The sequence below is a fragment of the Lottia gigantea genome (assembly GCF_000327385.1).
Source record: "Lottia gigantea unplaced genomic scaffold LOTGIsca_52, whole genome shotgun sequence".
Lineage (NCBI taxonomy): Eukaryota > Metazoa > Mollusca > Gastropoda > Lottiidae > Lottia > Lottia gigantea.
In genome coordinates this window covers 1,160,658-1,185,704 of record NW_008709781.1, presented here as the reverse complement: position 1 = coordinate 1,185,704, position 25,047 = coordinate 1,160,658, and the positions used below count along the sequence as shown (strand labels likewise).

Sequence of the window (25,047 nt, the reverse complement as noted above, 5' to 3'; positions counted from 1 at the left end):
ACTGCTCCATCATATTTGTAGTATTTCTATAAAGTTGTATTTGTATGGTTTTGTCTTAAGGTAAAGGAAACACTGAAATCTACCTTGTATTAAATGTTGGTATTTGTTGAATATTTTCTATCATAATGACATAAAAAAAAATCAGCAATTGACGCAAGATCTAATTTAGTTTTATTCTTAAGACAAGCATGGTTACTTTATATGTTATGCAGAATACTGTTAAATTAGTCTAGTTTTATTTCATGCCTTTGATCATCGTATTATTTTTAACAAATGTAAGTGAAGCTTTTCCTTGTCCAGTTTTCTTGATCTTGATTGAATAAAATGTAATGTATTGTTAAAATCAAAATGTTTTCCTTTACTCTCTCAATAGCATATGAATGTTGTCTAAATTGTACCTGAATAGTACTGCTGTTGGTCCCTGTGGCCTAAAACGTACATTACAGGACCATCCAAATGGATGTCATATCCAAAATTTTCCTTCCTAATCTCTTTTCTGTCATTTTGAATTCTGTCTGCATGTACTCTTTTTTTCAACTTGTTTTATTGAATGTTGATTCCATCAATCCCTTATGTTCAGAACTCACCAATGAAGCAGCCCCTTTGTTCATGAGACTCATAAAGATACAACTCATAAAGATACAACTCATAAAGATACAACTCATAAAGATACAACTCATAAAGATAAATATTTGTTCAATTACCAAATGATTATGTTACAATAAAACTTTCGTGAATGTTGATCAGTTCATCTTGTCAGAATCCTGAGAAGCATTTGACAACATGTCATTGTTAACATCCTGTGCGTTTGAATCAAATTGAAGTATTTTGTGGTTGAAATTCTTAAAGAATAAATAATCAACTGCTCTTCTCACATATTCATTTCTAGTCTGGCCAAGATATTTTTTCATTCAGTTCAAAACATAAGCATAAACAGTCCACTATTTTATTAGGGTAGAATGAACAGAAATTTAAACTAAACAAGCTAGACTTATTCTGTCCATTACTATTACTTACACTACCTAAATATAAAGTGGATTGATTGAGCTGCTGTTTTGAAAGAGACTCAGATAAAATGTCTTTTTTCGACGTTACCATTGTCTTTTGTTAATATCTTGATTTGAATACTAATTGTTTCTAAGTTGGTCACAATTCGTTATATATCTATCAAATACAATTCACTGTTAGGCCTATAATTTGAGGACTTTTCCCTTACAAAATTCCAACTGATTATGATAATTGTATTCATGACAACTTATGCCTTAAGAACTAATGATAGCATTTGTTATGATTTGAAGTGTTCTCTGATGTGTTTGGTTATTTTTTGGCTCCAAAAACGGGTGGATTTATAAACCTATTTTATTAATCACAGGCTACCTAGTTAAATATTTAGAGCACTTAGCATTTAGATCATCTATGGAGTTGCTTCCCTTGGCTGTATACCAATGCAACCTGGTTTCTAAGGGACATTAATTTTGGTTATCTGAATGTGGTCAGACACTACCAGCAAATAATGTTATATAATCCTTTCTATAGGCAGTGTATCTGAAGCTAAAGCACTGAATGATTGACATAAGCATTCGAAGCATTATGTCTATATTGTACTCACTTATGCTACATACTATCATTCATTACCCAGGAATGGGTTCTATTCAGCAAGAAACTAAAAGACTGAAGAAGCATAAATTAATAATAATGTGTTGCATACATGATTTTATACATATCTGTATTAATAAACTAAAACAAGCACAGTCCACTTTATACACTTAATTTAAAGTAGAAATTGTTGTAATAAACAAGCAGACCTATCCTGTATAGTTACACTTACCCTTTATTCTACCCAGGAATTGCTTGTCTTGTGTAAATGTCCTTGCCTTTGATAAATGATAAATGAAGGCTTCGTAATTCCTTATCTGATATATAATTGAGATATTGTTTCTCTGTTTAATTATTGTAAGTTTTAAGTTGAATGTTGTTAACTTAGATCTTTTTTCCTTTTTGCCTCCATGTCAATAATGATTAGAATAAGTAGGCCTAATAAAATTTTGTCATTAATTCTGTCTTATTCATTAACCCATCTAGTTTTTATGGAGCCTCATCTCTTAAGGTATAGACCATTTTGATCCTAGTAAACTTCGATTTTACCAAACACAATCTGCTAACTAGTTGGTCATGATAATTTCAACTGTTAACTGAGCCCATCCATATCCTATAACAAACTCTAATCCACAATGAATTACATCAAAGAGGTACCGAAAATGCCCCGTCGTAATTTGAGATTTTCACGGAATATTCATGGCTCCCGTGACCTGTCAAGTAGTAGAGACTGCCATCTACATCAGCAATCGAAGTGTATGTGAGAACTAAGCCCTAAAAGTGACATAGAGTGTTAAAGAATGTCCTGCCTTCCAATATAGTCCCGCTAAAGAATTATATTTTTAAGCAAATTGATAGACTGATTATATCGTATATATTATGGTTTACATAGTTGTTCAACTTTTAAGATGAACTATATTCCAACAAAATTGAAACCATGTGTATTCTCGGGTAATGTGAAATAAGAGATGAATCTTATCTTTATGTTACATTGTGTCCGGGATCAAGTCGATATGTTGAAGGGTCAGAGAGAGGAAAGTGACTAACTAGAATACAATACCGTCACAATTCCGATTCAACGATGGAGTGTCGATGTTTTATTCTATTCATCTTCAGTAGTATTATTCTTACAAAATGTTATGCAACTGCCAGGTAGGCTGATAATGATTTTGAATTTTTTACCACTCGCATGCCTTTATAAAATCGTAGTTTGGAAATATTTAGAAAGAATTAGAAAATAATAGTACAATATAATGTTGATGGCTGCACTTCCGACCATTGCATGCATGTGTGTGAACGTGCCAAGGGTAGGCTGACTCGAAAAGCACGTATCGAAAATTGGCCTACTTTGTACATTGTGATTTGCTTAGGCACGCGACAAGATTCAGATTATGCCAGAAAATAGAATATTATCAACCTGAAGCAGTTGGCAATATCTGTGATTTTTTAGCCATTGTTGCGTTCAGACGACTTATTCCAGCGATTGACCAGATTCTCAGATACTATCTTCGGTCATTAGCTTTGCCAGCCTTTGGCTCAATGGTGGGACAAATTATCGAACCTGAATTCCAAATGCGGCAACTCTGCTGAGGGTCATAGTCGCAAGCCTCTCAAAACGTTAACTGATTTGTGAATTCTGACGTACAATGTGGATCAAAAAAGTAAAAAATAGTGGGGGTACAATATTTGGAGTGCAAACCATTTTACTATGTGCTGTTATTTCATGTCCGAGATTTTCCGAAGCTTGTTAACCTTTTGATAGTAATTGTCAACAGGTCGAACTCCCGTTTAAGAATTCAGAGAAGATTCTATGTTTTATTATGACTTTTGTTTTAGATTCACTTATGTTCTGAGTGCTCCAAAACAATTTCGTGTTGATACGGACAATCTAGTTGTTATATCTACCAAAGATATCCATGATCATAATTCACAGAGTTTTGAACTGACAATACAATGTGGTGGTTATCTACAGAAAGAGAAACTTGTTTTCAATAAAGGTAGGTTTTAAAGTGAAATGATCCTTAGTGTGTCTCGGTGGCTGGAGGTTATTTGCAGCTTCATTTTATGAAATATGCAGCAGACCTATTATAAACGGAACCAAAAATAATGTCTGCTGATCATGGATATTTAGAATTGACACCACCGAAAAAACACCGATATCAAGAAATCGTATTTATAACGCATTTACTTCCGGAAATTGACCTCTACTTAATGAACTTATAGTGTCTTATTTCAGAAAAGAGTTGAAACACAGTTAACAATTCATAATATTTATTGAAACAACTTTACATTATAATATAATTTTTAGTGAGATTATTTTCTTATTTGTTTGTCACAGCTAAGAGTGTGAAAATTATACACCAATTAAATTTCCGAAACCGTATTTATAAAGGCATTAACCTCCGGAAATTGACCATTACTTAATCAACTGATAGTCTCTTAGTTTGGAAAGGGATAATTCACTTTATTTTCTAATGACTTCTGGAGAAAAAAATTCCCGAGTTACCCAAACCCTTTGTCTTGAAATAAGTTACATTGCAACACACTCTACCTTTCAGATGGACTACAGACTGTTAACATCTTTATTCCGTCCTCAAAAGTCCCTCCATCTGTACAAGATGTAACCATGGAACTTGTGAGTGGGGAAGAACATCGAGGAGAGACCATCCCTCTGATTAAATCTAGTGGTTTTATCTTTATACAGACGGACAAACCCATCTATTCACCCCGAGACATTGGTAATCTTTTATTTTATTATCTCCCTTTGGTATGATCTTTTTGATAAGGTAATTGTCAAAGGCTATTCACTGGAGAAAATATCAGGAAATTTCCAAATGTCATGAACCAGATTGCAAGTAATTTAAACACAGAGAGCTGCCTTTGTGTCAATTATTAACACTTTACTGAAAGTCGCGTAGGGAATTCTGTAGCGCTATCCAAGTTATTATAATATATATATTCAACACATACATGTAACTGACACTTCCAAAGCTTAGTTACCGTTTCCGTACCGCTAAAGCATGATGGTTTCATTGTGTCTCAGATATCCTTAATTCTAATATTTTTTTATTATTACGAAACTGGTTATAATATATTTTACGAGCTTTTGTTGGTAAATACCAGCGAGTTCTGAATTACATGTATTGTGGTTTCTGTAAATTATGATTTTCAGTGAAATTTCGAGTATTGGCTATAAATGAAGATCAGAGCCCATCTACCAGTAAAGTAACTGTTGATATCACTGTAAGTATTCTTTTAGCTCCAACCAAGACCGATGTGATACTGATACTGTTTATTCCGCCAACATAGTTCGAGAAAGTGTCTTTGCATCTAGGTTTAGGAGGACGGGCGGTTGGAGCGTTAGAATTCTGCCAGATTTTATACTCGACAGACAAATGAAAAATGGTGCCCTTGAACAAATCATGTTTCCTCATTATTCCAGTTGACCCAGTTTTAAATGGGTAGGGATAGGCTGATCCAGGAAAGACCAATACGAAGAATTTAACCAAAGGACCAGCTGGTAGATGGATCTTCATTATATCCATAATCTTTCTATCCTTGTACAAAAATTAATTTTTTATGAAGTAGGATGAAGGACACAAGGAATAAACAAAGCCTCAGTGTGTTGCAGGCTATCTGCGTTACAAGATTCTCTTGTCTGTAATGGTCACGCACAACCTAAAACGATTATCTTCAATTTATCTTCCTTTCATTGTTATTTTTCCTTTTATAGAATCCTAGTGGTATTATTTTGGACCGAATGACGTATGAGGGTCAAGATGCATTTAAAAAGAAAGAGTTTCACCTACCTACAGAAGCTGATTTAGGTTTATGGAATATAACTGCTGCTTTTGGAAAGGTGTGGGACATCTACAAAACAGTCAATCTGTTAAAACATCCACACTGGTCCTGCAAACGAGAGCTATCGTCTATATTATGTTTTCGAACAACGCCAGAAAAATCACTTAAATACAATAGGCTATATGATATTTACTGTCAACTGTTGCACTATTCGATTTTCTTTTTCCCCGAACATAGCTTGACACATAAATTGTAAAATTTTTTTTTTTTTTTGCTTGCAGGATACAAAAGTCTCTGTTGCGGAATTCGAGGTGAAGGAATATGGTAAGCAATCTGTAATATGTCGTAACTTTGAAAGCATCAGGTGAAAAATGCAATTTCCGAAATATTTTTGACCTTACCTACATGTCGCGGTTCCAAAGGCTTTTAACTTTTATCATGTGATTAATCATTGTGACTATAATAGAAACTGCAAGTCTATTAGTAGCAGGTCTAAATCCCTGTTCATCTTATACTTCAGTGTTACCTACATTTGGTGTAACTATAAAACCACGAGAGAAGATAATTAATAAAACTATGGATTATGTTAATATTGATGTCGAAGCAAGGTAATCTTTGATTTGAATTTCGGATGACCGGACATACGACTCATTTTGAATCCTAATTATTGCTTATAAACGTAGAACAAATATCTTGAACTTTAAGTCAGACATTCAGTCCACCTATGAAAGGTGTTGAGTTTTTCTATTCCTGTGATAGAAGGTATTCATTGCATGTTATCTTTCAGATATTCCTATACAATCCGGGGTGTTAAAGGAAAATGTACCTTAAGATTGGGATATATAGATGATGATCAGATAATTCTCTTTAAGAAAACACATAGATCGGTAAATATCTGTTATACTGTTTAAAACTCTTCTAATACGCATACTTCAACTGTGTTGCTGGGGAAATCTTGTAGGACATTAATTGATGACATAGCTTTCTGCGTATACTTATTTATACTCAGGGAAATTAACATCTTATAATGTCGATGGTTTAGTTAACATGTGACTAACACTGTCTGGTTGGGGCCAAATGCAACGTGTTGTTGCAGAAGTCTTAAAAGATTCGTGGCGTTGATGGAGAAACCATGACCAAATGGTTCAGTGTAAAACGTTACCAGAAATTGTTTAGTTACGACCATCTTGTAACCTAGCTCTCTATTTGTTTCAGAAACTGAAATTGAGTGGAAGCGCATCATTCCAGATTCCAATGATGAGTATTTTAAGATCGCATAGTTTCCCTCCACATGGTACACCATTGTTTATAGAAGTCAATGTAACCGAGAGAGTCACCAAGATCCAGGAAACCGGGGTTGATATGACGTCAGTGTTTGCTTCTGATCCACATAAGATAGAATTTTCCTCGTCAAAGGGTTATTTTATACCTGACTATCCATACCAATTAAAGGTAAGTATTTTGTGTCTTTTACACTTCCACATCCTAGATAACGAGCACCTGCCATTCACAGAATGCATCAGAAAAATATATCTTGTGGACAAAATGAACATCGAGTCAGTTTGACTGAAATGGACAAAGTGTTCATGTTTTTTCTCAGGAACCACCCTGGCATTAAAATTAGCCTTTACTGTGTGTAATATCAACTTATAATATGAAAAATGTACCCTCTTCTATTCACACTGGTAAGTAGAGGAAACCATTTCCTTGACATTAGATAAGAATATGACTGTATTTATTTTAAGATAGATGTATTAGATGCAGTTAATCGACCAGTTTCTGGCACGAATGTCAACATCATTTTACTGGCTGGTGATCAGCAGACAGGTAAGTTATCACCACTGAATGCACTTTATTTCATTCGTTTTATGGGCCATCTGGAAGGGGGTATTGAATTGAGTTCTCAAGGAAAAATGTGCTATGCCTCGATACACAATACAGTAATCATAGAGTGGGCAAGTTTTTGAATAAACCTTTTCGCATGTAATCGAAATAATTTGAATTTATAACATATGAAAACGATGTGTGATTTGAGTTTCTCAAGATAACCTCCATTAGAAAAGGCTTTTAATTAAAATATATTATTTTTCTAAAGCTTTGATGTCCAATCGTTGTAACTTGTGTCATAACTTTACTCAGTCCGGTAATCTGGTACCAATCTTTTTTTTAGTGGAAATGGATCGAAACCTCAATTAAAATCACATACGTCTGAATCCCTAACATATTGTTTTTAACAATATCTCTTTGCACCCAAGTACCACGAACGGGGTTAAATCTAGCCATCATCGAGAATCGAAAAGCTGTTGTGTGATTTTCTTTCAGATTCATTTGAAACACAAACTGACCACAATGGACGTTGTACTTGGGTTTTAAATAAATCTCTGACCAAAGCTGTAGTTGAATTGAAATTTACAGTTAATGTTTCTAATGGACAGAAAATGAGTTCATCTGAGACATTTAAGTAAAGAAGAGTAATACAATGGCGGTTTCATTGTCCGACAATGATGTCGAAATGGTACGTTATTATTAGGATATTAGGATAGTTCTTCATATATTTGTATTACCAGCTCAATATAACATGTATATCAGTTGCCGGAATAGAAACCCATTGTATCTACAATATAATAAAAAGAAATTACTTTGCATTGATCCAGTACGTCTTCACCTTAAAAAGTACCTTCTGTAAATATCAAACTAAATAAGAAGGGATACTTTTTAGATTAGATTACTGGGATTATGTGTTAAAACATTCACTTTGAATGAATATCCTTCTGATGGCAATACCGATATATAGAATGATAATGATAATGGGCGAGCCATGCACTGTTTTACATTTTTATAAAACGGTAAGATCTTGTCATATTATCATTAACAACATGAGATATTATAACTCTACAATATTTCTTCAGGTAAAGAAAACTATGAATGTTAAAGTTAGATTTGAACACGATGAAGGCAGATTATTTTTTGTTATGGTAAGTACCTTCTATATTAAATCTTGATCAGGTACGTTCTGTATTTCTTCCTAAGAATCTTATTGAAATATTGAATATGAATGGAGTTTAACGTTCTACTTTTCTGAGCCCAATTGGACAAATAAAGACGGGCAACGCCATGCACGGTGCAATTAGGGAAATATTGCCAGGACAGCGGCATCAGCCTACTCTCTTTCGATTTCCATCTGTCGAGGGATCTTTAACGTACACAGTCTGTAGCACACGCGGCCTCGGTTTATTGTCCGGTGGGTTCGTTTGGCCATTCCGGATTTTATCAGAAACCTTTAGTTTCGTTTAGCATGTCGTTTTTGTGCAGTTGGGCACGATGCGGCAAGTTGGGCAATACGGCAAAACGAACCCACCGTTTATTGTCCCATCCGAACGACTAGACGCTTTTTTCATAGCCCCTCTTACCTGCATCACTGGCACCGAGTTGAAAAATCCGAAGTTATCATCTTGATTTATGCCGGGATTGAACCCTGGACCCTCCCTCAGATTAGCGAGCAAGCGTCTAACTCACTGATCCACCAGGTCTCCCAAATTTTGAATTTGGACAAAATATTAAATATGAAGCCGAAATTGTTCATGCGTCTGTCACAATAGTGTGACCAAGATTTAAAAACACAATCTTACCTCTTGAACATCCATACGTGAATATATTAAACTGTAACGAAGTTATTTCTCTATTCCATCAGAGCTGTAAATCACACTCTCCCATATAAAACATGGTTACAACAATGAAATGATCTGAAAGTCAGTACATGTCAGTATTTGTAACAGTATTTGTATATCCTTATGAACTGTTTCCCCAGGTGCGTTGATGTATATATTTTTTACAGGTAGTATCTAAAGGAAGAATTATTTGGACTGATAATTTTTACTCAGATGATAGTGGTGTGAAAATAGTTCACATACCTGATAAATATAGAGATGATTTATCGCCCTTTGCTAGAGTTATTGTGTACTACCATGGTCAATATTTAAATGCAGATAGTCTGACCATTGATTTTCCTGACAAATGTTTAGACCAGGTAAAGTGTTAAAATTCTGTTGACACTGTCCTATCAACCCCAGATTGATCTTATAACACGGTTATATGTTAGTTAGTTAGTTAGTTAGTTATCGTTTAGCGACGTTGTGTAATATAAAATCGAGGAGTATTAGTACTAGTACTATATGGTAATATTGTCTTCTGTTATTTCCGGTAATAATTCGATTAAATCATTGTGAAGACTAATATGTTCACTAAAATGCATGGACACTATTTCATTCATTGTCACTGTGAATGTGCAAAATTTATCAACACAGAACAGAAACAGACTTTTTGTACTTTAGAAGAATTTTTCCAAGTCAATCACAGTTTTCATTTTAGCTACAAATTCTCCACTACAGACCAGGCATCACTGGTTTACCATCCACACCAGATGATAAACGTAAAGTAATACGACTGAAAGGTAGTGTCGGAATGACTGTAGGACTAGTAGCTGTTGATAAATCTGTGTATTATTTAAATGATAAGATATCACTGACCAAAGAATCGGTAAGTTAAAATAGGACCTGGTACCTCATCATGCTATAAATACCAACCCCAGTGTGCAATCCTAGCGTGCTCGTAAACCTGATGTCTTAAGAGCCCCTTTGAAAAATACTTTGTGAACATTGTTTTTGTCTCAAAATGTGATTGTGGTTCTTCATTTCACTTATTGCATTAATACATACTAATTTTTTTGAACCAGTAAAGATAAATTAAGTTTGCATTTCGGCAAGTTTTTTTGAAAACTAAATCATCACAAGCCCGACAAATCTGGCCCTACCCGTGGCATTCCACAGACATAATATGCGGATGTATTATCGTCACGGTTACGGCCAGACTTAAAAGGTCACATTTAATGGGCGTTGCTCCGTATATCTCGTCCAAGGAACGGGTTGGACCAGATTTGTCGGGTAAATTCTTTATTAACTCATTCCACGGCTTGACACAACCCAAGAACCTCGGATTCACCGTCGTGACAAAAAATTGTTTACAGCTTCGTAAAGAAATGTTGAAGAGAGACACTGGAATCAAAACAGTTCAAAGTGAAAACGGCATCGAAATATTCCGAGTAAGTTCTCATTAAGACATACTTTTACAATGTTTATCACTTATCCTGTATGTATGTCAGCTATACATAGACTGGTGGAACGATTTACCAGTGCTCTCGCCAGTGGCGGGGCGAGGTTTACGTCCGAGGGGGGCGAAATATCTGAGATTGCCCGAATATCTAACCTAGCTATGAGATTTTTCCCCGAAAAACTTGCTTTCGGGGCTTTAAGGGGGGTGGGCGACTGCCAAGTTGTTCTCACTGAACACCACATTGCGTTTTTCTTCCAACAGACTATAGGTGCAGAAAGAGATTCTGTAACACCCCAATTAATTGAATTTGCTGTATTGAAATGGTAACCTAAAGAATGGTTTATTATTGTAGATCAATGGTTTATTGGTGCTTCAAAATATAGACCTATTAGGTGATGATATTGGTAGGCCTTTAAACCGTATAGGAGGTACATTATTTAATTTTGAGCATTCTGGCATTATAACCATTTAACAAATTGCAACAGTGCCGTCTGATAAAAGAATATCAATGTTTAGGATATTTTAATGTCAACATGTAGGATATGTTAATGTCCATATTTAGGATTTTCTAAATTTGGGGTGTTTTAATGTCAATATTTAGGATATTTTAATGTCACTATTTGGGATATTTTAATGCCAATATTTAGGATATTTTAATGTCAAAATGTATGATATTTTAATGTCAATATTTATGTTATTATGATGTCAAAGTTTGGGATATTTTAATGCCAATATTTGGCATACTTAAATATCAGTATTTGGATATTTAAATGGCAATATTTTGGAACCTGACCTTCGCAAAAATATATATACTTCATTGTCATTAATGTGATATTAGATCGTGTGTATGTTTCACCTCATAACAACGACTTGATTCCTTACAAGAAAATAAGAAGTTTCTTTCCCGAAACCTTCATGTTTGAAGACGTAGTGCTGAATTCGTAAGTTACTTACACAGCTTTTGCTTAGTCTGTTACCCCCGTCGATCTGTAGATAGAGGGTACATTTTCCCAAACCTTGGTTGATAACTGAACTAACTGGAGAATTAGTGCACAATATGTTTTACATAGACAAATAGAAATAAATATTAGGGCAAAACCCTGTACACAATTATCTTGATTCTCATACCCCATTCCACTAGGTAGCGATCTACGCTCTAGGAAGTAGTGCACCTACCTGGATGGGGCGATCAGATTACGCTCAGATAACGCTTCAGTGGCGTCCAGTAACGATCTAGAAGATCCGATAGCCACTTCATGATCCTTGGTCGCCAACTAATTCCTAGAAATGGCTCGATCTTGAAATCCTTGCATGATCAGTTTTCGTTCCGTTGACGACCCAAGGCCAGTAATATGTTATCCAATGTGCTTCAAGGACGATCACTGCGATCTATGGCGATCATGCTAGATCTGAAAACGATCTCGGCAACCTATGGAAATCCATTATCGCTAATATAGTATGAATATAGCGCCCTGGTCGATCGAATAAATAAAACCTTGGAGATATGATAGAGATCCACTAGAGATCAGGTGGCGCTTCTGGCGATCGTGGCGCTCTATATGGCGATCTACAGGAATGATATGATATAATGATCATATTCTATTTTTCTAGAAGAGGGACGTATAAACATAAATTTCTATTACCCGATACAGTTACTACTTGGATTATCCATGCTGTGGGTATATCAGCTAGTCGTGGTTTGTGTGTTGCTGATCCAATACAATTCTATGCTTTCCTACGATTTCATACTAAACTACAACTTCCACATAAAGTCGTTAGACTGGAACAAGTCAAGGTTAAACTTAGTGTTTATAATTACGACGCATCGACAAAGGTAACATAATTTGGTTGTAATTCTTCACCATCACGATGCCAAATCGCTAGCTCACTCACCAATAACGTTTGATTCAATTGGCGTTGTAAATAAGCTCCACAATTTGAGAAGAGGTTATCGAGAATTTAACCCTAAAAACGTCAATTGATCCTCGAGACTTTACCGCAGGCATCATCGCTGCAGCTAGTAAAGTTATGACCGGATTGGTCCTTCTGGATTCTCATCATGCCCTGTGTTGAGCCTTCTGGATGTCCTTCTTATATTAGTAGGCCTATTCTTCCTCTACTCTACTTGGTTGTATTTTCCAGTTCAAGGTTAACATAACAGGTGATTTGGGGTTATGTTTTCCACGATGGGAAGCTTATTGTGGTTCAATTAGAAAGGTTAAGAAGAATGGTATCAGTACCTGTGAATTTGATATCATACCATTTAGAACTGGTGATCTAGCTATAAGAGTTGGGATATGGGACCAGAGTGTCACGCCGCCCGAATTAGTTGACGCAGTAGAAAAGAAACTTTATGTTGTGGTAACTGCAGCATCATCATTTTATTTTAGTCTTTTTATACGCCCCCACATGGAAATGTGGACGTATATCGCCGTCCGTCCACATTTCTTGTGAGCATGATCGAGGGCACACCTTTTATCTGATCTTGATGAAACTTGGTATGCATGTATATATTGATGGGATCTCGGTCAAATCCGAAATTGGTAATAATCGGATGAACGATTTCAGAGTTATGGGTCTTGACTTAGTAAAACGCATTAAATTTGGCTTGTATGCACGATAAAGGCTGCAATTTTTATCCGATCTTGATGAAACTTAGTATGCTTGTAGACCTTGTTAAGACCTCTGTCAAGTCCGAAATTGGTAATAATCGGATGAACGATTTCAGAGTTATGGTCCTTGCCTTAGTAAAACGCATTAAATTTGGCTTGTTTGCACGATAAATGCTACCATTTTTATCTCACTCAAGTTCGAAATTGGTAATAATCGGATGGACACCTTCAGAGCTATTGCACTTGACTTAATAAAAATGCGTTAAATTTGCCTTGTAAAGAAAGATAAACGCTACAATTTTGATCCCATCTTGATGAAACTTAGTATGCACGTATATATTGATGAGATTTTGGTCACAATTGCACGAAAGATTTCATTTTGAATTTGGTCACAATCGGATAAACTTTTTTGGAGCTATTGCCCTTGACTTAGTAAAAACGGAGTTTTTGAGTTGTTGCCCCTGAATTAATTCTATGCGTCTAATTTGGCTTGTAGGCTTGATAGAGACTACATTTTTTTTATCAGATCTCAGTAAAGCTTGAAATTAGTAACAATCGGATGATTGATTTCAAATATTAAACCACTACAGACTTTGTTATCAATTATGACAGCTGATAGTAGGCGTATGCTACATTGCCTGGCAAGATATCTTTCAATGTACTGTCATAATCCATAATAACAAAGTACCATAATCTATATGTGGACTCCCAAGTGATTCGGAATGCAGAACCAGCGACATCGGCCACTATCTGTATTCTAGTGGAACCCAATACAAGAATTTGAAACTAAATATATTATTAATAAATAGTTGCAGACTTTCGAGTGTAAATTTGTCTGAAAGATTTTGTTAATGATGTTTGCAAAAACACATCCGTAATATGTAAGAGCACGTCTTGATTACAGCCAGAGGGGAAAAGACTTCGGAAAACCATAACATTTGCTTTAGATCCAGAAGGTAGTAAACTTCAGTCTGTGGCAGCAGAGAAAATTGTATTAGATAGCGATCCCGTCATGGACAACGGTAAGTTCATTTGTTTATAAGAAAAATATCACCACCAAATGCTTTGTAGGCCTACAAAGGCCTTCTCGTCTTTTTCCTCGTCTTTTTCCCCGCCGTTTTCCTGGCATTTTTCCTCGCCTTTATCCTCGCATTTTTCCTCGATATTAATATCTATGTTTTTACTGGATCAAACTGAATTTGCTTTCAATGGGTTAATTAACTAATGGATCGTTAATTAATTAGTTTTACCTAGTTTTGATGTTTGTCTTTTTAATGGCTCAATAATTTTAGTTGGAACCTTCAGAAAAATTAGGCGACTTATATTTCTCCAAAATAAAGCGTTTAATTTGCTAAAATCCGTGCAGTAGTTTTCTTGCAATTAACAAAAACAACATAAACTTACAAAGTTTACGTAATGTGTAGCCTAGGCCTACGTCAGAAGCTTAAACAATAGTTTTGGCGTTTAATGGCTTGATTTCTTAAGTTAAAACTTCCATATATTGTTATTCAGGGACACATTTTTCTAGATTTTGGTATATCTTTTTGTCACAAATTTGAGCAAAAAAAAAATCTTTTACCTACAAAAAAGAGGAAATACCATCACAATGACAATGACCAGATATATTTTGATTCTTTACACAGTCATAGATGATATTTTAGTTTGTAATATTGATGTTTTTTTTTTGTAGATACACTGAACAATACAAACGAAAACATACAGCAAACAGAAGTAGATTTAGCTTTACCAACAGAAATCATACCTGGAACAGAATCATGTGGAATCCAAGCATGTGGTTAGTTTTACATAATATGCTTTCAAATATTGAGTTCACTCAGCAACAAAAGAGCATAGTCACGTTAGTGCTATTGAGAAAACACAAAAATAACAGTAAAAGCTATGCAGAATCTTCAAAAGGGGCGCCTTGATGAAGAACAGCCATGAACGGTGTGAAATTCCTGTAGTAACACAGTAATCATTGTAGTGAAATCATTGAAAATCTGAACAAGGTTATAACTGTTATAGTATATATATATATGTACATATTTAAAATACAAAATGAAAACTTTTCACCCTATGACACGTCTTTATAACCACTGGATTGGTTAAACAGTAGACATTTTAACCATTAATGATTTAGGACATGTGCCTGAAAGGGTCAGAAATCGTAATATCTGTCATCATTAGTAGATAGAAGGACATTTTCATCTTTAGCATTATTTTGAATTTGGTATTTTAATTTTATTAAAATAAACTTCCTGACATCAAACCTCTATATAAAATGAGTTCTTCCTACTTAGGTGATTTAATGGGTGATGTAATAAGCACAGTTATATTTGATACTGGTGATACATTTGTCTCATCGTTTTATGGTGGTGAAGAAATCATTGGTAACCTAGCCCCTATAGTCTATGCCCTGGAATATCTTAATTCTTTAGATTTATTGAACAATGACATCTTCGATAGAAGTAGACGAAGCATAACAAAAGGTAGGATAGACATTTGTCTTTTTAAATCTATCGAAAGATGAATCGAATCTTGAGATTTAATTTTGCAGTACATGTCAGAACGTAAAGAGAATCTACTAATTACTACAGTCATCAGTGGCTACCATAGGGACTAGTTGAGTCCACGGGTCCCCATCTCTAACGAGGCCCCCACCCTCAGAAAAAAATATAAATAAGTAAATATCATGAACTATAGACTAAAAATCTTTCATTAACATGGAATGCGGGATAGCATAAATATGTTAATTTCCAGGAAGGTGCTCTTACCCACTCAACTCCACGGGGCCCCGCTCATCTATTGGGGTCACTGGCAGTGATAATCATCACGAATGAATGGTGAAAACTAGCTATAGTGTCGAAGGGCTCCAGAGTCGATACACTCAGACGTAAAGCGCTACCAGGTGTAAATGGGAGGATTGAGCATACCTTGTCACTACACTATACTAACTACTGTAGCAAGACTGAAACTTGATCAAATGTATGCACTCGACTTCAGAGCTTCAAAGTTGAAGAATGATCGCTTGTTCTCAGAGTCATCATCCTTCTGGGGAGTGAACTGAAAGCCAATAAATTTCAGGAGTAACACAGTTAATGAAGTATAGAAAGAAGTATGGATCATTTAGTTTAAATGAAGGCTCCTTACCATCTACTTGGTGAGTTAACCATCGTTTTGCCTTATCTTCGCTATGGTTACTAACATTGGTAACCAATGATTGGTTGGTTATATTACTTATATCATGACAACACTATCTGATTTCGCCAGAACGTTTTCACTTCAAGTAAGATGGCCTGTCGTCAAATGTTCATTCTTAAAAGTGAGATGCATGGCTGACGTTGTGTTGTGATATCTTGAATTCAATTATTTAGACTATTACGTAATAGTCATAATTCACAATTTCAGGTTTACAGCCCTGGTATTAAAAACATTGTGCCATACAAAAAATATCAAGTTTATAGACGATAGACTGATCAATGATGGCTTTATGTGGATTCTTGATCAAGTGGATGAAGAAGGTCGTCCTAAAGAAGTAGAGTTCAGGTTATCACAGGTACTTAGATTTGTCTCTATAATTTTCCACATAAGTTATTTAGTCGCAAATGATGCTATGATAAGCGAAACAGCTGAGCATGTTTAGCCAGTAAGTTCCTAATTTACAATGAACCAACCAGAGCTATAGTTTTTTGCATGGTTATTGCTTTTAGTTTAAAATGTAGGTAATATTTCGGCATTTCTCTTTTTTATAGAAAAATAAGAATTATACAGTAATGTTAGCAGCAGAAATTCTCATTGCACAAAAAGAATGCAACAAGTCTCAAGAGGTAATTTAGAATTCTAAAGTCAAAACCCTGTTTAACACGTGGTATGTGCATCATTCCAGCTGCCCATTGTAAATTTGCAGTTGAACAGCGTGTTGTACAAATATCATTCTGTTCATAGCTACTGCACAGAAAATAACGCACACATCTTTTTCCACTTTTTTCTAAGTAGATACGTTTTGAAATCTTCTTTTCTATTACGACAGCTTGAACAGGAAATGTTGGAATTTAAATTAGCTGTTTTCTTAGAAGAAAATATCTACTCTATTAAAAGTCCATTGGTATTATCAAAGATGGCGTATGCTCTACAACTAGCAGATAGTCCAGAATCAGAGCGAGTTATAAATAAATTTATAAATGCTGCTCAAACAGCTGAAGGTAAGTAAAAATAATAGATTATTTAAGGTTTTTCGGTATTCATAAGACAAGAAATTAAATTATTTTAGGGTTTTTATTGACGAGTCGTCATCAGATGAAATGTTATGGCACATTATGGACCAATGTATTAAAGAAGTGTGTTTTATCCCAGAATTATTGTCTTGTGTTATATACTCCTCGCTTCTAATGTCGTTCAAATCTTATAGTTTTTTTTACTTCAAACTTTCAGATTCGTTAAGGGACAACATTTCGGTAGATTATTTTCACAAATTTGGACAAATCTTTAAACGTCGGAAAGCATCTCGAACAAGTTCCTCACTAGCTAAGTCCCCAGATCCTAATATGACTTAAGCAGCCCCTAAAAGCTACATGTTAATCAGATGGTGCAGTAATTGTATTAAATATGTTTCAGGACTAACCTATTGGTCTGATAATGGAGCTGAAGAAGGTGTTCCACTATGGTATAAGCAAGGTGCCGATTCCTACTCTATAGAAACTACAGCTTATGGTTTACTATTGTATCTCAATAATCCTAACTTAGATCCAAACCCATTAGCTGATTGGTTGATAAGAAAGAGAAACAGAAATGGTGGATTTGTTGGTCCAACGGTATAGTATTTTCAATCAGTTCACAGTCGGTAACATCTCAGGAAGACAGACAGCAGAAAACTAGCAAATATTATGCCAATCTGCTAGCTAGTTGGTCAAGATGGACTCCTATAGTTGGAGAGCAAAACTATTAAATCACAGTCATCACTGTCTGACAGTACCAAATGCTTTGCTTTAGTATCCGCTTTAATGCTGTGTCAACGATATTGGACAGATAGAAGTATATGTACATGGTTAAATGGTTTATGTCCCACGTGAAATGTGGGGCGTATATTGCCGTCACCCGTGTCCGTCCGTCCGTCCGTCCACAATTGCTTGTTAACACTCTACACGTCACAATTCTTTAAGGATTTTGACGAAACTTGCTGAAATTGTTTATTATCACCCAAGGATGAACCCTATTGAAAATCAATAAAATCGAAAAATATTTATTATGAATTATTGCCTTTGTTCTTTAAAACGCGTTCGATTTTTAGCTCGTTAACATTCTACAAGTCACAATTCTTTACGGATTTTGACGAAACTTGCTGAAATTGTTTATTATCACCCAAGGATAGACCCTATTGAAAATCAATAAAATCGAAAAATATTTAATATGAATTATTGCCCTTGTTCTTTAAAACGCGTTCGATTTTTAGCTCGTTAACACTCTAGAAGGGATAATTCTTGATGGATTTTAACGAAACTTGGCATGAGTGTTCGTAATCACCCAAGGATGAACCCTATTCAAAATCAGAAGAATCGAAAAATATTAAGTATGAGTTATTGCCCTTGTTCTTGAAAACGCGTTGAATTTTTAGCTCATAAACACTCTAGAAGGCAAAATTCTTGATGGATTTTGACGAAACTTTATGTTAGTGTTCGTAATCACCCAAGGATGAACCCTATTGAAAAATTGAAAATAATTAGTATGAGTTATTGCCCTTGTTCTTGAAAACACGTTAAATTTTTAGCTTGTAAACACTCTAGAAGGCACAATTCTTGACAGATTTTATTGAAACTTGGCTTGAGTGTTTGTTATCACCCAAGGATAAAGCCTATTGAAAATCAAAAAGATTGAAAAATATTTAGTATGAGTTATTGCCCTTGTTGTTAAAAATAGTTCAATTTGTAGCTCGTAGAAACTATAGAAGGCATGATTCTCGCGCTGAAGATTGAATATTTGTCTTCTAGAGTTTTCACGAGCTAAAGATTGAACACGTTTTCAAGAACAAGGGCAGTAACTCATACTCAATATTATTCAGTATCGCCCTAAAGAGTTCAAATGAAGTGTATAACTGAAGGTTGAATATTTCATACTGGTGATTGTTACTGTACTGCTAAATATTATTCAAAATCAAAGCTGCCAGTGGGCGTATATTACCTTGCCTGGCAAGCTATCTTCTCAGTATCGAGAATAGATGACATGTAGACAATAAGCATGATATTCTTTGATCTGACAAAATATTAACGTAGTATTCTTATCCTGATAGATATTTTCATTTGAATTTTCACTATTTGTTTAATGTTAACCTTTTAGGATACCTCGATTGCTATCCAAGCTTTAGCTAAATTTTCCCATTTGAAACATTCTAAAACGACTGATTTACATATGGAGATATCTTCAGATATATCTACTAATTATAACGAAGTTCTCAATTTCAATACAGAAAATGCTATTCAACAGAAAGAAGTTAGCAATGTAAGTTATTATTAGCTTTCTGTATAGTATAGCATGCGTGTTGTAAGGTCGATTTAAAAATAACCAGTGACATGAATATTAATAATCTGTCCCTTATACAATGTTTACCTCATAAAGAGAAACAAAATAAATATGTAATTGCATTTTTTTTAATTGATCATCCTGTAGATTAAAGGTGGTAATCATCAGTAGCAGCAGCATCACCACATAACACCTTCTTCACTACAGCAATAGTCTTGCCTGAAAAGCATAAACAGGATCATCTCCATCGAAAATTGCTACAATCAAATCAATGTACATCACCACTAAAATCAGCAAGATGTATTCTCTGCCTTCCTAGATCAGAAAATGTCATTACTATTATCTTCATCAATCATTAGCATCTATACTATCAATGTCAGGCTCACTTCAAAATGTCTTTCTCGACATCGTCATGCCATTACTACTATTGTATTTGTAGGTACCAGTAGGAGAAAAAATAAGCATCATGACCAAAGGAAAAGGACTTGGTCAAATGAAAGTACGAGTAGCCTATAATGTACCGACTACACCTAATGATCACTGTATGTTTGACTTAACGGTGGAAAGGAAAGAAACCATTTTTCCTAAACAACGATATAATAAACAGTAAGTTATAAATCCATATACCTATAAAAAAAGAAGGGAAATAACATCCATGCTCCGTGAATCATTCTTCAAGCAAAGAATTTGGTAGACCTATTTTCAATGATCTTTCCCAGATTATCAGTACCAATATATCGCAGAAATATGCAGCAATGGGGAAAAAAGTTTATCAAAAATTTCACTGAATTTCGTATTGTCTTAATTGAGACAGAAGGGTCGATTTATGTTTACACATTTGGATTAATTACTGCTTTCTTTCAGTTATTCAATATGTAAATATTGTCAGTTTGGGTGTGATCTAGATAAGAGGTTGAGAGTTAGACGTTCTGTTAGAAGAAAGTTTGTCAGAAAATTGAATAAGAATAAAAAGACAAAAAGGACCAAAAGACCACGAACCAAGAAAACGGGGAAGTCAAAACCCAGAATCACTAAGAAATCTCTATGTTTAAAGATCTGTCTAAGGTTGTATATACATTTTCTCTAATAAAGATAATAATCCCACCATCATGCATGGTAGGTATCTGTGGATCACATCTCTGTTGATCTACAACCATCACAAAAAGGGACGCTTGCTGATTGAGCCGATTTTCTACGAACTTTGCAGAGGCATAACGAATACTGAGCCTCAACAAAGCAAGTTGAACGTTGTTACTTTCCTTATGAACCTTCAGTCTTATGTGACTAATATAGGTTTGCCGTTAACTTTGGTGTTTGTATTTCCTTCAGTTATCGTGGTGCATCCTACAGCGGTCCAACTAATGTTGAAATAGAAATGTTAAGTGGATACAAACCCATAGATGAAGACTTAGCCATTGTGAGATCATATTTTTATAATGCTCTTGTATAGTCGTTTTACGAGAAGCTGCATGTCCTGAAATATTCCTGAGATATGGTAGCATCAAGACAGTTTTGCAAACAGTTATTATGATTTTGCTTTTATAAGTGTTTAAAATGAAACCCTTCAATCTAACTGAAAGCACAGACTAGAGTATACAAGCAATATTCTAATGTAAATGAATTATTCTGTACCTAATGATTTGAAGGTTTATTATTATTTTGACATTAACAGATAAACGAGTTGAGTGGTAATAGTATCAAGAATACTAAATATAAAGATGGACTATTGACTGTTTACTTATCAGAGGTAATTATTAGGTTTTTTTTTCAATTTATACATCAGAGGACTCAAAGGCCATAACGTCAAAAGGTTATCAATAGAAATAAGACAAGACTAAGCTAGAATGCTGGACCAGCCATTTGCCATTCACCTAAAGAGAAGAGACCAAAATTGATTTGTTGTAAAATGGATTAATTTTTCCATTGCATTATAGTTCATCCAACAATATATTTCAGGTATCTAACAATGCGAGTACCTGCCTATATTTACGAGTTAAAGAAGATGAAATAATTGATTACTTACAACCAGCACCGGTAGTAGTTTTTCAACCCTCTCGGCCAGGTATATATATGTGGTTCTGTCTTGCACCTTGCACAAAACATTTAGATCCCATTTGTTTAAATATGACAGGTTTACTGGCTAAAATAACTGTAAGCCTTTTTAAACTGGTGGATACTATTATCAAGAGGTTTGGTTAAAGACAACTGATGGTAGGTAGATTATGGAAAGTTAGATTAAATACATCCGTTCATATGTCTTAAGGTTATGTTGCTTCGTAGTTTTAAAGTTCCCCATGGCCCATGTTAAAGGCGAAGAGTTTCAGGAACAGATTAAGGACATTATCTTTGACCTTTGTCATGTGAACCAGATGGCGTTCATCCTCTCGTACAGAATTGTCGTTCCATGCTGTCACATTACAAAGGAATGGGAGATTGTTACCGTATAGTAAGACAAACTAAACATCAATAATGTGGGAAGACTACATATAAATTATTTCACTTCAATCATTTTTATTGGATATGCTTATTTTTAGAGGAGATATGTTTAAAGAATTATGACATTGGTCATTTACACCAGACTCTACCAGTATACTGTATTGAAGATGATAATATGAAATATAAAGGGAAATGTCAATGTTTATCAGGTATGAAAATAATGATATGCAATTTCTTTTGATAGGCAATGAAGTTCAATTTCCATTTCATTTCAATCTACCTCATGCTATATGATTTACTTAAAGAATCGATTCAAGACTCTTCGAACGAGGTTTGATTATTGAATCTACTTGAGCTCTTCAGCTAAAAAGATGTGTCGGATAAATTACAGACTTTATCTATAAATAATTGATTTGTAGTAAATGTAATTGTTGGAAAGTATTGAATTTGATTAACGATTAACTTATATTTATTTCAAGAATCGTGTGGCGGTTGTAAGAAGGTGCGCCTTTTCAATCTCCAAAAGAAGTTTTGTGCATCAGATGTTGGTAAGTATAACCTCCCTTGTATAGTTGGTGAACACAATTCGTTCCATGCTTAATTACATGAAAACTCTCGATATGTCCAACACAATGTGGGATTAGATAGATCTGTCAGGCAGCGTTGTTTTGAGGTATTGTCGGGTTCTTCGGTGTCTTTAAAACAAACAAGAACCAATGAGATATAATATAGCGTGATGGTTGAGTTCCCTTCTCCGCCGTCAAATTATATAACTTATTATTGCAGTTTACAACATAACTATTGATAGAACAGTTAAATCAGAGGCATCGAAAGACATTACTGCTGTTTTGAATAAGATTCATAAACAAGGTAGGTTTGTGGAAATCAAGAGGGCACATGCCTTTCAGTGTGTAATGCGCGTGTGGGAGACTATTAACCGTTTTAGAAACCGAATGGTCAACGGTACTCCCGAGTTGAAAATATTGGACCGCTTTATAGCTCAAAAAGATGACCAGCCTTAAGGATGATTTTTCCTTAGTTAAGATCAATAACTCTATACCAAACTATTTTAAACAAGTGATGAGTTTCTTACAGTGTTTTTTTTTCTGCCAAGGTGACCATGACATTGCTGATGGTAAATCCATTGAACTCAGAACTTCATTAGCATGCAGTTGTCCGAATTTTAAGACAGGAGAACCATTAGTACTGGTTGGAAAGAATCCTAAAAGATTTGTCAATAGGAACATGGAAGTTCTGTAAGTGTCTTAATTCAGATTGGTTCTATGGCAAGTGTTTTAAGCAAAGCCATGTGTTTATATTGAAATATTTGGAGGGGTCATATATCATTGTAATAGAAGTTTCAGTGTCTACAGACTATATTATTATGTGATGTTTTGAGAGATTCGCCTGTCAGAAGTTTTCACATACTATAGCCTATAAGTATAAAGATACTTATTGTTTGACATTTCATTCAGTGAACATTAAATATTTCTGTTTCAGATATAGGTATATTGTGGACGAAACTACAACACTTGTCAACGTAACTGATAGAGGGGGTCGAAATTCACATGGTAGAACCAACTTTTTAAGTGCTTTTCACAAACACCATACACTTTGCCCGGTAGAATAAAACTTATATTACTAAGGAACTGTACATAATCGTAGATATCAATATATCTTATTAAAGCTTGTCAACTCTTGCTGTCATATCCATTAAATTCTGTGGTCGTGTTATGTATTTATTGCTTACACGAGTTATTTGCCAAGAGATTAACAGTCAGAAATCATCTTTTAAACCAAATGGAATTATCAGCACTTAAAGTGATACAGTCTGGTGCTTCTATGAGACTGCTCCATTGGTTGAATCCTCGCATAAAGCGTTAGAGAAGGTTTCCAACAAAGTTTGTGAAGACCAGAATAGTTTTGGAGCACAAACGCTTTGTTAGAAAGGAAGTGGGGTTACCATATTGTATTAGGTGTGACCAGACGAAATCAAACTACTTAATTATATTCTCAAATTGTTTTATTTTATATTGCAAGTTTATCTTATAATAATAATATCAGATTATTTTAATTTCATGACAACACAGCCAAAAATATCCTCCAACTTTTCTTACTTGGACTAACTACCTTACTACAAAAACATGGTTGTTAGTTTCTTTTATAAACAATGCAATACATCAACTCACGGTGACCATGGTTACAGTATTATAAACAACTTTATTTACATAGAAACACACACACACAGTTTATAGTGCATTCCCTAATTCATGGCAAAGTCACATTTCAAACCTCAATGATGTTAGCTGAAAGAAATTGTATTAGATAGTCTTTTGATTTTTTTTCAATTTCACAATTCAGATACTTCTATCTCTTGGCACAAATGGCACCACTATTCTCACGGTTGCAACTTTCTTGACACCTTAATATAGTCATGATTAATTCACATTGTCTCAAAATTTGACTTTAATCAAAACGGCCACCTTTTTTCAAAATATACTTCTTTACCTCAATCCATAGAGAATGCACTAAAAATTGAATAAATACCTAATTACAGTCGTAAGTACAAAATTTTTAATTTACATATATTGATAACTTTCTATTGCTTAAATATGATTGGCTCCTAAGGTAGAACATATAGTCTGTTCCAAAATAATGGTAGAATCTAATTTGTCCTTTTTTGAAACAGACTATACACAATATCTCAAACCACATAATGCATATAATAATGAGAAGTGAATCAAACATGGGTTTCAATTAAAGTTTAGATAATACAAGAAAAATTCACTACATTATACTTTATTCAAATGAGACAGACATATCAATCGATTATCACGTAAAGTTTTTACGTTACAATATACGTTCTGCATTTCAACATATTTCAAAGATGCCAGTGGCCTTATTCTTAAAACGGTACAGTTTACAAAAATTGGGTTCAAACTTAGCTGTACAAGATAATTATACTACTAAATTTCGAGTA

The 25,047-nt window shown here is 34.6% G+C and overlaps 3 protein-coding genes across 3 annotated transcripts in view; all 3 read left to right on the top strand.

Annotated features, from left to right (window-relative positions):
- LOTGIDRAFT_219170 (hypothetical protein) overlaps positions 1-626 on the top strand; it is an 11,729-nt gene extending 11,103 nt beyond the window's left edge. The window contains exon 17 of the mRNA XM_009062615.1: positions 1-626. The gene's annotated coding sequence lies outside the window, so the exon portion shown is untranslated.
- A 2,038-nt stretch (positions 627-2,664) lies between these two features.
- On the top strand, positions 2,665-7,862 carry LOTGIDRAFT_234513 (hypothetical protein; the record flags this gene model as incomplete). The annotated part of the gene is made up of 11 exons (XM_009062614.1): positions 2,665-2,748; positions 3,433-3,593; positions 4,155-4,334; positions 4,769-4,839; positions 5,330-5,455; positions 5,679-5,721; positions 5,918-6,005; positions 6,185-6,284; positions 6,613-6,849; positions 7,143-7,224; positions 7,720-7,862. Exons 1-11 carry the CDS (start codon positions 2,678-2,680, stop codon positions 7,860-7,862), a joined length of 1,302 nt encoding a protein of 433 aa, XP_009060862.1. The 5' UTR covers positions 2,665-2,677.
- Positions 7,863-8,273: 411 nt separating this feature from the next.
- LOTGIDRAFT_165579 (hypothetical protein) lies at positions 8,274-23,697 on the top strand (the record flags this gene model as incomplete). The annotated part of the gene is made up of 26 exons (XM_009062613.1): positions 8,274-8,372; positions 9,233-9,424; positions 9,766-9,933; positions 10,421-10,495; positions 10,859-10,934; positions 11,345-11,447; positions 12,118-12,340; positions 12,649-12,867; positions 14,023-14,140; positions 14,809-14,913; positions 15,419-15,607; positions 16,203-16,278; positions 16,527-16,674; positions 16,871-16,945; positions 17,149-17,320; positions 17,733-17,929; positions 19,449-19,610; positions 20,071-20,237; positions 20,961-21,048; positions 21,304-21,378; positions 21,588-21,693; positions 22,166-22,276; positions 22,547-22,615; positions 22,854-22,937; positions 23,182-23,323; positions 23,568-23,697. The coding sequence occupies 26 exons, from the start codon at positions 8,274-8,276 to the stop codon at positions 23,695-23,697; spliced, it is 3,369 nt and encodes a 1,122-aa protein (XP_009060861.1).
- Positions 23,698-25,047: the final 1,350 nt, after the last annotated feature.